Source organism: Chiloscyllium plagiosum, chromosome 15 (assembly GCF_004010195.1).
Source record: "Chiloscyllium plagiosum isolate BGI_BamShark_2017 chromosome 15, ASM401019v2, whole genome shotgun sequence".
Taxonomy (NCBI): Eukaryota; Metazoa; Chordata; class Chondrichthyes; order Orectolobiformes; family Hemiscylliidae; genus Chiloscyllium; species Chiloscyllium plagiosum.
This window is the reverse complement of record NC_057724.1, coordinates 5612458-5627277: the sequence shown is the minus strand read 5'-3', so window position 1 is coordinate 5627277 and position 14820 is coordinate 5612458. Positions and strand designations below refer to the sequence as shown.

At 42.7% G+C, this 14820-nt stretch overlaps 1 protein-coding gene across 6 annotated transcripts in view; it reads left to right on the top strand.

Moving 5' to 3' along the window:
- Positions 1–14820, top strand: part of dock11 (dedicator of cytokinesis 11) — a 301498-nt gene that overhangs the window by 156648 nt on the left and 130030 nt on the right. For all 6 annotated transcript variants that reach the window (XM_043704339.1, XM_043704341.1, XM_043704340.1 and 3 more), the window contains exons 22-23: positions 1160–1246; positions 1387–1476. In XM_043704339.1, coding sequence (XP_043560274.1) covers positions 1160–1246; positions 1387–1476 — 177 coding nt within the window. The remainder of the gene's footprint in view (positions 1–1159; positions 1247–1386; positions 1477–14820) is intronic.

Sequence of the window (14820 nt, the reverse complement as noted above, 5' to 3'; positions counted from 1 at the left end):
CGTCCCATAGGGCTCTGTTTTTGGGCCTCTGCTCTTTGTAGTTTTTATAAATGACTTGGATGAGGAGGTTAAAGGGTGGGTTAGTAAATTTGCAGATGACACAAAGGTTGAAGGTGCCGTTGATAGTATCAAGGGCTATTGCAGGCTGCAGCGTGACATAGACAGGATGCAGAGCTGGGCTGAGAAATGGCAGATGGAGTTCAACCTGGATAAATGGGAAGTGATGCATTTTGGAAGATCGAACTCGAATGCTGAATATAGGATTAAAGACAGGATTCTTGGCAGTGTATAGGAACAGGGGATCTTGGTGTTCAAGTACATAGATCCCTCAAAGTTGCCACCCAAGTGGATAGGGTTGTTAAGAAAGCATATGGTGTTTTGGCTTTCATTGACAGAGGGATGGAGTTTAAGAGCCGCGAGGTTTTGCTACAGCTCTACAAGTCCCAGGTGAGACCACACTTGGAATATTATGTTCAGGTCTGGTCGCCCTCTTTTAGGAAAGATACAGAGGCTTCAGAGAGTGTGCGAAGAAGGTTTACCAGGATGCTGTCTGGACTGGAGGGCTTGGCTTATAAAGTGAGGTTGACTAAACTCGGACTTTTCTCTCTCGAGAAAAGGAGGAGGAGAGGTGACCTGATCAAGGCATGCAAGATAATGAGAGGCATGGATACAGTCAATAGTCAGAGACTTTTCCCCAGGGCAGGATTGACTGGCAAGAGAGGTTATAGTTTTAAAATATTAGGAGAAAGGTATAGAGGGGATGTCAGAGGAAGGTTCTTTACGCAGAGAGTTTTGCATGGATGGAATGAATTGCCATCCATGCAAGAACAGCATTGGTGGTGGAAGCAGAATCATTAGGGACATTTAAGCGATTGCTGATCATGCACATGGACAGCATTGAATTGAGGGGTGCTTGGGTTAAGTTACTTTATTTTACATTAGGATTAATCCACAGCACAACATTGTGGGCCAAAGGGCCTGTTCTGTGCAGTACTTTTCTATGTTCTGTGTTCTAACATCATTGACGATATCTGTGCAAAATACGCCCACAGTAATAAAGCCTGCAATGACAAACTAACTCATTTTACTCCATGCACTTGGAATGTTCTGAGGTGCAATTTAAATACTGATCTTGTTATTTTTCTCTTTAATTCTATAGCACACAATTCCTGATTTTAAATGGGTAGATGGAGGAAAACCCTTATTGAAAGTTAAAAATCATTTGGTGTCCACCATTTGCACTGAGGTAAGTAGCTTCAATGCTAAAGTTAAATACACATTGACATATATATACATTATATACAGTCATGTACTATTTAAGTAACAATATGTCTGGTTCATGTGGTTGCTATGTGTGAGTGTGTGTAATTTCTGTTTTGTACACAGGACCAGTACTTGAACAGTTTCTTCCACTATTGTCAGACAAGCCAGTCAGCATCACAGGAGATCGCTGGTGACCTTGTGAAATATCTGAAGGTAGCTCATTCTGTATATTCACTTTCTGTGGTGTAAATAGTTGATTGCAGTCAGTTCGAGATAAAACCAGTTTCAGGATGGGCTAATGTGTAACAGTGTGACTCAAAGCAAGGGAACACGTTGCTCATGGATGAGACACCTTCTACACTAGTTCTGAAATACAATGTCTCTTCCTCATGCAAATCTGTCTGAAGATGAAATAGTTTTAACCGAAGTTTAGCAGAGATGCCACATATTTTTGCTCCATTCAAGAAAGGGTCAGGTTCTAGTTTCAGGATATGAAAATACTTCTCTGTCAGAGCAAAACGTGACACATGTCTTAAAGGAAAGTAAAGAGCAGCCCGTCGCTCTGCAGTGGATTGAGTCAAGGCTCAGGAATGATCTAATTTACCAGCTGACTCTATGCCAAGTGCCAGAAGGGGAAAGGGAGGAACATTTTCTGCTGATGCTGTGATTGTTTTAACTGAGGACCGGTATTGACATTGTGTGTGCAGTGCAATTTCAGCAGCATGTGCATGAATTACACAGTAAAGGAAAAATTACTGCCATTGAATTGAACTGATATGATTGACTACTTGAGCACTTGGGTTAATGAGGATAGATGCTTGCCTTTGAATGCTCACAAGGGACAGACTCTTACCTTGCCCTTCAATTAATCTAGTTATTGTTTATGGAAATTTGATGCAAATTATTCCATAAGAAAATGACATGTGCCATATTTCTTGACCCTGTTCAGTAAGATCATGTCTGATGAACCTCAACGGTGCGTTTCTGTTCTTACCCCATATCCCTCAGTTCCTTTAATATCCAAAAATCCTTTGATCTCAATTTTGAATATACTTGATTATTGAACACCTATTGCTCTCTGGTATGAGAGTTCCAAAGTTTCACACTTAAATGTCTCCTCATGGCCACATAGGACTGAGACAAACTCTTTCTGAGTCCTGAATTTCAGGCTCTGCTAGCAATCTTCTCAGTCCGGATATTTCAGTGAGATTGCCTCTCATTCTGTTAAACTCCAACAAAAACAGTCCCATTTTCTGAATCTCCCCTCACAGGGCAAACCCCTCGCTCCATTTTTGTCTGCAGCATTTTCCAAGGTGTGAGTTCTATTCAAGAGTGGGGCACTTGAATTTCTGTTTCCCAATATCCATGTGACGGTTTCTTAAGCTAGACAAGGTGTGTTTTTTTTTCCTTTCATGCCGTGACCAGACCATTCAGTCACAAGTACAGTAATTACTCCTTTACCAGGACCATGTCTCAATTCTGGTCTCCCCGTTAACAAATATTCATGGATTTCATGCAGACTGTGTTATGGGCCAAAAGCTTTGAATTTATCAATCAGCCTAGATGTTAGCCCAGAGTCCAGTATTGAACCCTAATTGCAGGGAAGTACACTGGAGAACTCTACATGAGAAACCCCACTGCTCTCTGCTATCAGATAATCAAAGGTTCGCATTTTGCCATTCAAGGAATATAGAAAATTGGAGCAGGAGTAGGCCATTCGGCACTTCAAGACTGCTCTGTCATTCAGTGTGATCATGACTAATCAGAGCACCCTATTCCTGCATTCTATTCAGATCCCCTTGATCTGTGTGCACATCCTCCCTGTGTCTGCATGGGTTTCTTCTGGGTGCTCTGGTTTCCTCCAAAAATATCCAGGTTGGGTGGATTGGCCATGCTGAATTGCCCATAATGTCCAGGGATGTGCAGGCTAAATGGATTGTCTGTGGGAAATCCAGGGATTGGGTAGAGGGAGGTGCTGGGTCTGGGTGGGATAATCTTCAATGTGGACTCAATGGGCCGAATGGCCTGCTTCCACTGTAGGGATTCGATGGTAGTCTCTTTAGCCCGTCATTCCAACGTGTACCAGCCAAAGCACTGGGCCATGTTCTTCATCAGTTGCAAAGTGATTTGTGACATTGTGAAATGCAGTACAAAAATCCAGATTCTTTGTCAGACATGATATGCATGCACCTTAAACATACACACTCAGGAAAGTATAGATTCACAAACATGTAATAACAATGTCAACCCCAGTATGCTCACCACATATATGTATACACACAGACACCCAAACCACTGTGCGCAGCTCGAGCTACAGAAATAAACATTTCTTTCACATTCATGTCAGACTCGTGAATAGCCTCATCACGTGAGCTTGTTAAAGGAAATGGAACATAAAATTCAACATGAGTTGACAAAATTAGTTTGAATGTAAACGTGATATTTAATAGCAGTTTCGTTTTCTTTTAGTCTGAATAGACAGAGTTGCGTGATGGCCATCCCAGATGTACTCCAGTCCATATGTGGGAATGCCATCTGCTTAGTTCACTCGTCCAGACAGACTGGTTAGTGTCAGTCAGCATGACCCTTCTGCTATTTCGTCCTGTGGAAGTTGCAGTTTGGTCACTGGCTGGTCCAGGGTGAACCTCAGCATAGTCAACACATCTGTCTGCTGCGTGCTCAATGCTCTCTTTGATTTTGCTATGACCACTATATCCCAGCAGATGGTCCAAAGTAACTAAACATTTTGGACGTTTTTTTTTTCTTTCAATTATGCCATTAGAATTTCAACCCCCATTCTCCACTCCGTTCAATTCAAAATCCGGCTCTGCCCAATTCTTACCAGCCCGTTTACACATAATTGTGATCAAACCATCTATTTTGTCAATCCTACTCTTTGAAATCCTATCCCTAACCCTTTTAAAAAAAAACAATATACAGATTGTGCACATCACTGGCTAGGCCAGCATTTGTCATCCATTCTTAACTGGCTGTGACAAGGTGATGGTGAGCTGCCGTTAAGTCCTTTTCAATCCGCATGATGTTTGGGTGATCCCACAGTGTTGTTTGAAAAGAAGATCTCTGATTTTGGGACGGCAATATAGTTCCAAGTCAGGATGGTGTGGGATGGTAGAGATCACTGCAGGTAGCAATGTTCCCAGATTTCTCCTTCCCTTATTACTTTAGATGGTCAATGGTGTGCACTTGGAAGATGCTGTTGTAAGAACCTTTGAGTTGCAGCAGTGCATCTGTCAGTGGTGGAGGGAGTGAATGTTGATGGTGGATGGGGTGTCATTCGAGCATCCTGCTTTCTCCTGGATGACGTCAAGCTTCTTGAATGTTATTGGAGCTGGGCTCATCCAGGCATGTGGGGAGTATTCCATCATATTGCTGACTTGTGCCTCATAGATAGCGAACAGGCTTTGTGAGTCAGGAGGTGTGTTACTCATAGAGTCAGAGAGTCATGGAGATGTACAGCACGGAGACAGACCCTTCAGTCTAACTTGTCCATGTCGACCAGATATCCCAACCCAATCTAGTTCCACCTGCCAGCACCCAGCCCATATCCCTCCAAACCCTTCCTATTCACATACCCATCCAGATGCCTTTTAAATGTTGCAATTTCACTTCCTCTGGCAGCGCATTCCATAAACATGCCACACACTTTGCCAGAAAAGGTTGCCCCTTAGAGTTTTTTTTATAGCTTTCCCCTCTCACCCTGAACGTATGCCCTCTGGTTTTGGATTTCCCCATCCCAGGGAAAAGACTTTACCTATTTATCCTATCCATGCCCCTCATAATTTTATAAATCTCTATAAGGTCACCCTCCACGCTCCAGGGAAAACAGCCCCAGCCTATTTCACCTCACCCTATAGCTCAAATCCTCCAACCCTGGCAACATCCTTGTAAATCTTTTCTGAACCCTTTCAAGTTTCACAACATCTTTCTGATGAAGGAGACCAGAATTGTACACAATATTCCAACAGTGACCTAACCACTGCTGCAAGATTCCTGGCCTCTGACATGGCCAGACCAGTACGGTTTGTGGGCACCGATAGCCGCCAGGATGTTGATGGTGTGGGATTCAACAATGGTAATGCAATTGAAATCTCTGGAGCTGTCTCTCTACCCCATAATAATAGTAATGTGTGGAGGCCATTCAGCCCCTGATGCCTGCTGTGTCATCCAATTAGATAATGACTGATATGTACCTCAACTCAACTCAGCTGTCTTATCTCCATTTCACTTGAAATCATAGATGTTTGTTTATGATATGGAGAAGAGACATTTGGTATTTTCATGGCAGTCCTGGTCAATGAACAGTTTCCCAGTACCATCCCACTGCCCTGTTTTTGGGTCTACATCGCTGTGGGTCACAGCTCTTCCAGTAGGCATCTAAGTGCTTATTCAATGTGGTTCTGCCTCTATCAGCCTTTCAGACACTGAATTTCAGATCTGTACCAGCCCTGGCTGAAAAGAAAATGTTTCTTCAACTTCCTTTTAATCTGTTACCAATGATTTCAAATCTGCATTCTGTTCATTGAATACTTTGAGGAAAATGCCTTAGAACTGTGCACCCCTGAGCCAAACAGAGAGGTTAAACTAGACCTAGTATTAGAACATAGAACAGTACAGGCCCTTCAGCCTTCAATGTTGTGCTGACCTTTTATCCCAATTGTCCAGCCAGCAGCCATCATAATTTGACAGAATGTTACGTTTAGTTTCAGGGAGAGAGGAATGGGTCCAAGACTAATGCTTTAAACTTAATAAAAGGCAAGTAGGAAGGCATGGGAGCTGAGCTGGCTAAAAAGAACTGGCAAATTAAATTAAGATAATTAAGTTCTGAAGAAAGGTCACTGGACTCTTCACAGATCTACTGAGTTTCTCCAGCAATTTTAATTTTAATTTTGTTTTCGTTTGATTTGATTTATTATAGTCACGTGTACCTAGGTACAATGAAAAGCTTTGTTCGTGAGCAGTGCAGGCAGACCATAGTAAGCAAGGATGTGCAAATCATAGGATGCTTAGACAGAGTGAGGCCTACAGGTTACATTGCACAGGACATGCGCAAAACAAGATCAACATTAGGTGAATCAACATTATTTGAAGTTAGAGAGTCCATTCATCAGTCTAATAATGGGAGGGAAGAAGCTGTTCTTGAACCTGTGATGCAGGTGTTCGAGCTTCTGAATCTTCTGCCTGATAGAAGAGGCTGTAGGAGAGCGTTACCAGGATCTTTGATGATGTTGGCAGCCTTTCCACGACAACAAGAAATGTAAATGGAGTCTATGAGTGGAAGGTTGGTTTCTGTGGTGGTCTGGGCATTGCACACAATCTTCTGTAGTTTCTTACAGTTCTGGGCAGAGCAGTTGCCATACTAGACCATTATGTGCCCAGATAGTATGCTTTGTGTGCTGTATCTGTAAAGGTTGATGAGGGTCCTTATGGTCATGTGGCAATTCCTAAGCTGCCTGAGGAAGGAGACGCATTGTTGTGCCTTCTTGATGATCGCATCTATGTGGGAAGTCCAAGACAGGCTGTCGGTTGTTGTCAGTCCTAAGACCCACCAAGCACGGTTAACTGAAACGTTTAAAAATTGTATCATATTTGAAGAGAAAAACACGTAGTTGTGCAAGGATTGATGGGAGGTCAAAAGATTGGACAGAATACATAAAAAAGCAAAGGCTAATCAGGATAGGAAACATATAAAATGAGAGAAAGCTCGCAAGAAATATACCAGATAGTAAGTGTTTCTATATGTGTTTAAAAAGGAAAACAAAGTTAGAGTTAAGTGGGTTTTGCTGTCATCGAAAATCAGTCTGTGGAGTTAGTAATGGAAAATAAGGAGATGGCAGATGACGTGTATGAGTATTTTGGATCAATCATCATGATGCAAATAACATCCAGAAACCATTCATGTGGGAAATTTAAGCACATGATGTAGAGGGTCATATATTAGCAGAGTTGGATGGTTGACTAACAGGAAAAAGGGAGTAGTCCAAAAATGAATCATCTTTTTAAATGGCGAAATGTAACAAGTGCCGTGCCACAGGGTTGATCTCTTGTTAATTTATATAAATGACTTGGATGAAGGGACTGAAGAAGGGTTTGTTAAATTTACCGATGATACAAAGGTAGGTAGGAAGGTACGTTGTGAAGAGGAAATAAAGAAGTTAGAAAGGGTGAAAGGTAGGTTAAGTGTGCACTTAAAGGTGAGGCAAATGAAACATAATGTGGAGAAATTGAAATTAGCCATTTTGGCAGGAAGGATATAAAAGAAGCATATTATCTAAATGGTTAGATATTGCAGAACTTTGAGATTCAGATGGATTATGGTTTCCTAACACCTAAATTGCAAAAGGCTTGTACACAACTACAGCTAGTAATTAGGAAAGCTGATTGGTAACATTTATTGTCAAGGGAATTGCATATAAAAGGAGGAAGTTTGTGCTCCAGCTGTACAGGGCAATGGAGAGTTCAGATCACATCTGGGGTACTGTGTACAGATACTGATCACCCTAAACAGGAAGGATGTGAAGCAGTTATCAAAAACATTAAGACCCAAAATGGGTAGATGGTTTTATGAGAAATGATTGGACAGAGTACGCTTGTATCCACTGGCATTTGGAAGAGTAAGGTCTTGTCCTGAGACAGAGAATCGGTCATGATCATATTAATGGTAGAGCAGGCTCAAAGGGCTGAATACCCTACTTTTGCTTCAAATTTGTACATGCCTCCCCTGACCCCTGACCCCACCCAGAACGTTTGAGCCCTCTGCTTATTCTACGTCGACACCTCAATTAAGTTACCCCTCAGACTCCTCTGTTCCAGGAAAAGCAAGCTGAGCCTCGTCAGTCTTTCCTCACAGGTAAAATATTCCAGTCATGCAGACTGTCACAGGAGATCACCACAAAACCTTCTCCGGTACACTCTGTCACCTTCCACATAATACAGAGACGATAACTCTGCCTGACACAGGCTGTGGTATCTCTTGTCCCATTGCTTTCCTAATTTCAGTCGGGCCTTGCTAAGGATTTATAATATGAACTCCAAGCTCCCTACTGTGTTTCTCCACATTACACGGCAAGCTCCCATTATTGAGTGGGCCTTCCCTTATTGAATCTCTCAAGATGTATTTTACTCGCTAATCCTCCACACTAAACTCTGTTTTTTCTGACTAGCTGACTTACCTTCCTGCAACTTAGAGCTTTCCTCCTCGCTGTCAACATGCAGCATAATTTTGTATCATCTACAAGCTATTTCATCATGTCCACCACGCTTCATAACCTTATCAAACTATTGAATCTATTGTTCTCAGGACATCACCACTGTGTTTATAAGGTCATTGTAAACCATCTCTTCAAGGTTTTATTCCACTCTTGTCATCTTGCCCTGTCCAAAGTCAGCATCTGTTTCCCATAAATGCATCTATGACACATTTTTGGATTTATTTTGCAAAGGAATATCCCATCAAAGTATATTTTGAATGTGAGGGGAGGTTAGCTCCATATCAGAAAGATATGCAGATGGGGGAAATTAAGAGAAATGAGATGAGGGTATATGGAACTTCAGACACCAGCACAGAGCAGTTGGGGCAAATGGGCTTGTTCTGAGCTATAAAATTCAGTGCAAAGGTACACCTCAGCTTCCAGTAAATTTTAGAAGGTCATTTTCAGTAGACTTCAATTTAACAAGGAAGATTTATAATTGTCGAGGACATTTACTGTTGAGCAATCATGGTCACACTAATTTCTTCCAGGCTAATTTACAGCAAGCACTTGTCTTTCCATTGCATGTTTGGTCTTCCTTAATTACTTTCTCCATTACAAACTCTCTTTGCCTCCTTTCCTTTTCAGTCTCAACAGTTTTCCCTCCTGCTTCATCTATGGGTGTGGGAAACAGTGGTATAGTGGTCATATTCCTGGACCAGTAATCTAGAGGTGCTTTCCAGGAAATACTAGTTCAAACCCCAACACAGCAATTCGTGGAATTGAAAGAAACGTATCAGCAATTATAAAGACTAGTTTAATGGTGATGCCGTAATGGCTTGCCGCCCTTTGGGGAAGGAAATCTGCCATCCTTACCTGGTCTGGTCATCTGGCAGTTCCAGGTTTGCAGTGGTGTGGCTGACTGTTAACTGCCCACTGTAATGATAAAGCAAGTCTTCAAGGGCAATTCGGAATGAGCTAACCAATGCTGGCCTTTTCGCTGACCCCCATTTCCCATGATATAATCGAGAAATGAAAATTAAGCCATGAGAAAAATAAAAGGCAGTCATGATCAAAATACATAGTGAGCTGGTCATTGTAAGTGATCCAAAGCAGAATGAACACAGCATACACTCTGCACTGCAAGGTACTCTGTATGGCTAGCATCCCTGATTTGTGCTTTGAGAGAGTCTAGCCTTTTTTAGGCAACACTGCAGAGAGAAAGTGCTAACAGCAGGAGTGAGCCAGTTAGTTATGCTGTGCTATTTCAACTTATGATCACCCCACTTCCAATAGGCAGGGATCCCCAAATCAACCCTCCACCAAGATACACACTTGCCAGGATTGTTTGCAACAGGGAAATGAACCTTAAATTACAGAACCTCTGGGGGTCGCTCACAGTTTGAAAACTAATGAGATTTGTCAACAGAAATTCTTGCAAAACTCTCCAACTCCTCTGATCTCTCTTGTGCATCAGACGAGCAGAGTTAGTGTCTCCGAGCTTAAAATAAAACCTGCCTCAGAACATCATAAGCCAGAGGTTCTTCCCAAATATGGAGTGGAAACTTTGGTTTTGTGAAGGGAAAGTTTGTACATACGCAGCAAAGAACTTCAGCTCTTGTTTACTTTGTAAGCCACTGTGTGTCATTACCCAAATCAAGTAAAGTCGAAGACCATGCACCTATAGTGGGCTGTACTCCAGTCAAAGTCTAGCATCTTTCAACACTGTGTGCCATCACAGCACAATTTACAATTAGCATTCTGTGGCTGGGGTAATCTCACACAATCAGACTCCTTCATTTTAGCTGCAGGTCCAAAGACACTCAAACACAAGGCCTGGCTCTGCTGTCAGGAGAGGCACTTCCAGTTGAATCAGAGAATGGATTCCCTTGAGTTCAGAGCATTCTGGAGCTATTCTAAAAATGGTGGGCAGTGTCCAATTCCTGCTCCCATTCCCAATCTTCCCTGTTTTCACCGGCATGGGTTAAGGGTGCAGATTGCAAGAACGCTGGATTTGTTTTGATGTAGGCCCCTGTAATGTTTCTGACGCCAGGCCAGTTTCCCCATGACCCGGTCTTTATGGTCCCCTCTGAGGTTGGTGGATAGTTTTCTGGGTTTGTGAACAGTTAGAAAGGTAAGTTCAAAAAGTTTTAGATGTGCCCCCCCACCGTGCCAACTTAGTACCAATTCCCATTCTCACCACCCCAGTAACCCCCACATCCTCAGGGACAACTCAATGTCCTTAATGGTCCTTCCATGTGCATTTAGCCACTATGTGCAGAAATAGTGAGCCGTGTGATAGCAATAACAAGTGTAGAATTGCTGAGGAAAAAGGAGCTTGTCTGGTATATTCCTGGGGGAGATATAATGCAGTCCCTGCAGCCCTCAACGTGCTCATTGGACATATCATTATCTTTATACTTAAAAATTATAATTACAATATGAATAACATGCTCTAACCACTTAGGTATATCCAAATAAACATTGAAGCATAGGTAGACGAGATCACCGGAAGAACAGATTGATATAACCTGTTATGATCCCAGTTGATAGTACTACTGGACAAGTCAGGTCCCAGAACAGAAACTGACTCGACAGATCATTTGCTTTTGTTTGTTTTATTAACTTTGTGAGTAGTCACAGAAGCGTATTAACATAGGGATGCAGATTTTCTTTAACAACAGAAGTTTGGTGTTGATCTCTTTCACAACAGATTCACATTCCCGAGAAATTGCGCCCCATCTCAAATTTGCAAGGTTCTAATTTCTAAGCAAAGTGAATTATTGACGGTGTATAGCTAATACCTTGAGTGTCAATGTCTTTTTCTTGGCAGAGAATCTGTAGGGCCCCAGGTGTGCGTGGGATGGATCTGAGTCTATTCCAGCCCCGTTTTCCTCTTGTGAAGCTATGAGTAATGGCACACCTTAGACTGAGGTGGGTCTGCCAAGTCAGGACATTTCCCCAGTTAGAGTTCCCCACCTCAGTAATGTCAGCGAAGCCTCTATTGGTAGCACACACTTGTCTCTGAATCACCCTAGATTCCAGGTTCAAGTCTCACTCCATGATTTGAGTACAGACACTTCAGAATGACATTTCACTACTGTCTGAAGTCCCACCTTTTAGATGAGACATTGAACATGAGCTGTGAAACATCCTTACTCAGTTGGACGCATAATATCCCCAGGCATTATTTCAATTATTTAATTATTTTTGGCATCACGTTTGGTACAGCGTCCTGGGTCAAAGGACTCATTCCTGTGCTGTACTGCTTAATGTTCTGTGTTCTAAGAGCAGAAGAACTCTGCTGGCTAGGGTTTATTACTCTCTTAGCATCACAAAAACTGGGTATCTGGTCGTTATTACATTGCAATTTACTGGAGCTTGCTGTGAAATTGGCTGCTGTGTTTCCCATATCATAAAACAAACTGCTCTTCGAAATGTGCTTCATTAGCTGTACAGCACATTGAGACATCTTCTGGTTGAGAAAAAATCCTATTTAAATCCAAGTCTTTCTTTCTGTCATTTCAGATGCCTGTGGACATCTAGACATGTAGAATTGTAATTAAAAAGAGTTGATGTAAAACCAGCAGGGGGCACTTGTGGCTGGTCTTAGCGTGGATTCTGTCAACTTAGAAACAAGAATTGGTCGATGTAATCGCCCTTCAGTTTGTTCCACCAGTTTGATCCTCGCTGGTCTCTATCCTAACACCCTTCACATGCCTTGGTTCAAAAATCTATGAAGTCATGACCTAACAAAAACCTGTCAATCTCTATCTTGTTTTCACTTGTCTCAAAATCTTCAGTTTGTTTTTAAAGAGTTGGGGAGTTCCATATCTCTCCTGCCTTTTGTATAAAGAATTACTGCCTCATGTTTCCCTTGAATGTCTCACTCGAGGGTGAGGCTCTGCTGCTGTCTAGTGGCCATTGCTGGATTATAAAGCTACCGCCCCAGGAATGGAAACATGGGACAGTCAAGACCAGGGGACAAATACTGAATGTAAAGTGATGGGAAAGGGAGCTTTGTTGAGTGTTGGTAATCTGTTGCAGTGGCAGCAACCACTCACTAATGGTTGTCTACTTAGAGAATTCCATGTCACTGGTCATGGGTTTTGTGAGTTTTTGTGTGGCCGATCCTAAAGCTGCACCTCCAATCACACGTTTAGCAGATGTTTCTGGGAAGTGAAGTGGTCCTTGGTCTCGAGATTACTGGTGTTCCTTTCTCCGGACATAGAATCCCTACAGGGTGGAAAGAAGCTGCTCAGTCTATTGAGTCTGGACCAACCTTTCAAAATGCACCCCTCCCTATCCCCATAACCCTGCATATCCCATGGCCAATCCACCTAAATTGTATATCCCTGGACACCATCAGCCAATTCACCTAATATGCTCATCTTTGGATTGTGGGGGTAAACCCACACAGACACTGGGAGACTGTGCAAACTCCACATAGACAGTAGCCTGAGGCTGGAATCGAACCTGGCTCCCTGGCGCTGTGAGGCAGCAGTACTAACGACTGAACTGCTGTGCCACTCTATTCCTCTTGCCACTGGGTATTCTCAAAGAATTGTGTCCCTTCATTGATGAGTTTCCTCCAAGTCAGTTTCTTCTGAACACTGGTCTCCCACGCATTGACATTGATGTTGCATTTCTTGAGAGAAGCCTTTCGGGACTCTCTGAAACGATTCCTTTGTCCCCGTTTTGTTTGAGTGCCTTCCTTAAAGTGGGCGAAGATGAGTTGCTTTGGCAGTCAGGACTCAGTCGCATCCTATCCATAAGGCTGGCCCAGGGTGTTGGTTTTGGATGATTATGGCCTTGACCCTGGTGTTATTGGCTGCTTCAAGGACGCTGATGTTAGTCTCACACGCCCTCCCACCTGATGAGGAGAATCCATCTCAAAACAGCATGGATGGTACCTCTCCAGCTCCTTGAGGTGTTGTCTATATGTAGTCCAAGTTTTAAAGCCATATAGAAGTTCAAAGTTTGTGCGAAGATTTGTAGCTCGGGTGCTCGTTGTTGTGGTTCTGTTCACCGAGCTGGAAGTTTTTGTTGCAAACGTTTCGTCCCCTGGCTAGGCGACATCATCAGTGCTTGGGAGCCTCCTGTGAAGCGCTTCTGTGGTGTTTCCTCCGGCATTTATAGTGGCCTGTCCCTGCCGCTTCTGGTTGTCAGTTTCAGCTGTCCGCTGTAGTGGCCGGTATATTGGGTCCAGGTCGATGTGTTTGTTGATGGAGTTTGTGGATGAATGCCAGGCCTCTTGGAATTCCCTGGCTGTTCTCTGTCTGGCTTGCCCTATGATAGTAGTGTTGTCCCAGAAGGCAAATGTGCTAAACCCCTTCTGAACCACCCTGTCTGCATGTGACACATACTTCAAAGACCAGAACCCCTCGGTCTCTTTGTTCCATATCACTATCCGAGGCCCAACCTTTAATCAGTGTAAGTCCTGCCCTTGTTTGTTTTACCAAGATGTAATATTTTGCATTTATTCCAATCCAAAAAATCACAAACATCCTTCGAGTATAAAGGCAAGAATAGTATACTTAAGAATAAAATAAGTAAGGCAAAAAGGGGACAGGACACCACTTTGGCAAATAAGGTAAGGAATAGGGAAAGGGTTTTTAGAAATACATTAAGACCAAATGGGTCACTAGAGAGAGAATTGGCTACCTTAAAGATCAGCAAGGCAGCCTATGTGTGGAGACATAGGAGATTATGGTTGTTGGGGGGGATACTAAACGAGTGGCATCAGTGTTTACTGTGGAGAAGGACGGATTTGTAGAGGTTGTCAAGATTAGAGATCGTGAGGATGATGAGATGGGAGGAGATTGAAGGGTATTACAGAGATGTTTGTGATACCCGAGATAGTGATGGTTCTGAGGTGAGAGAGGATTTCTAGAGATAAGGAAGAGTTTAGTCTGGATGAGGTGACAGTGATCTGGGGAGTTGTGAGCATGGAGGAATTCAGTGATAGCGAGAGTTAGTCATAATGTTATACAGCACAGTAACAGACCCTATGGTTAAACCAATCCGTGTCGACCATAATTCCCAACTAATCTAATCGCACCTGCCTCCGCTTGGTCCACATTCATCCAAATATTTCCTATTTATGTACTTGTCTAAATGTCTTTTAAACATTGTAATTGTATTCACAGCTGCCTCTTTTTCTGGGAGTTCACTTCACACATGTAAAGGTAAAAACAAATCCCCAATTTATTTTTTAAACCTTTCTCATCTATTTTCAAATTGTATGCACCCAGGTCTTGAATTCCGCCCTACCCCCGGCCATTCACCTTGTCTACACACTTCATGGTTTTTTAAACCTCTAAGGTCATCCCTCAACCTCCTACGCTGT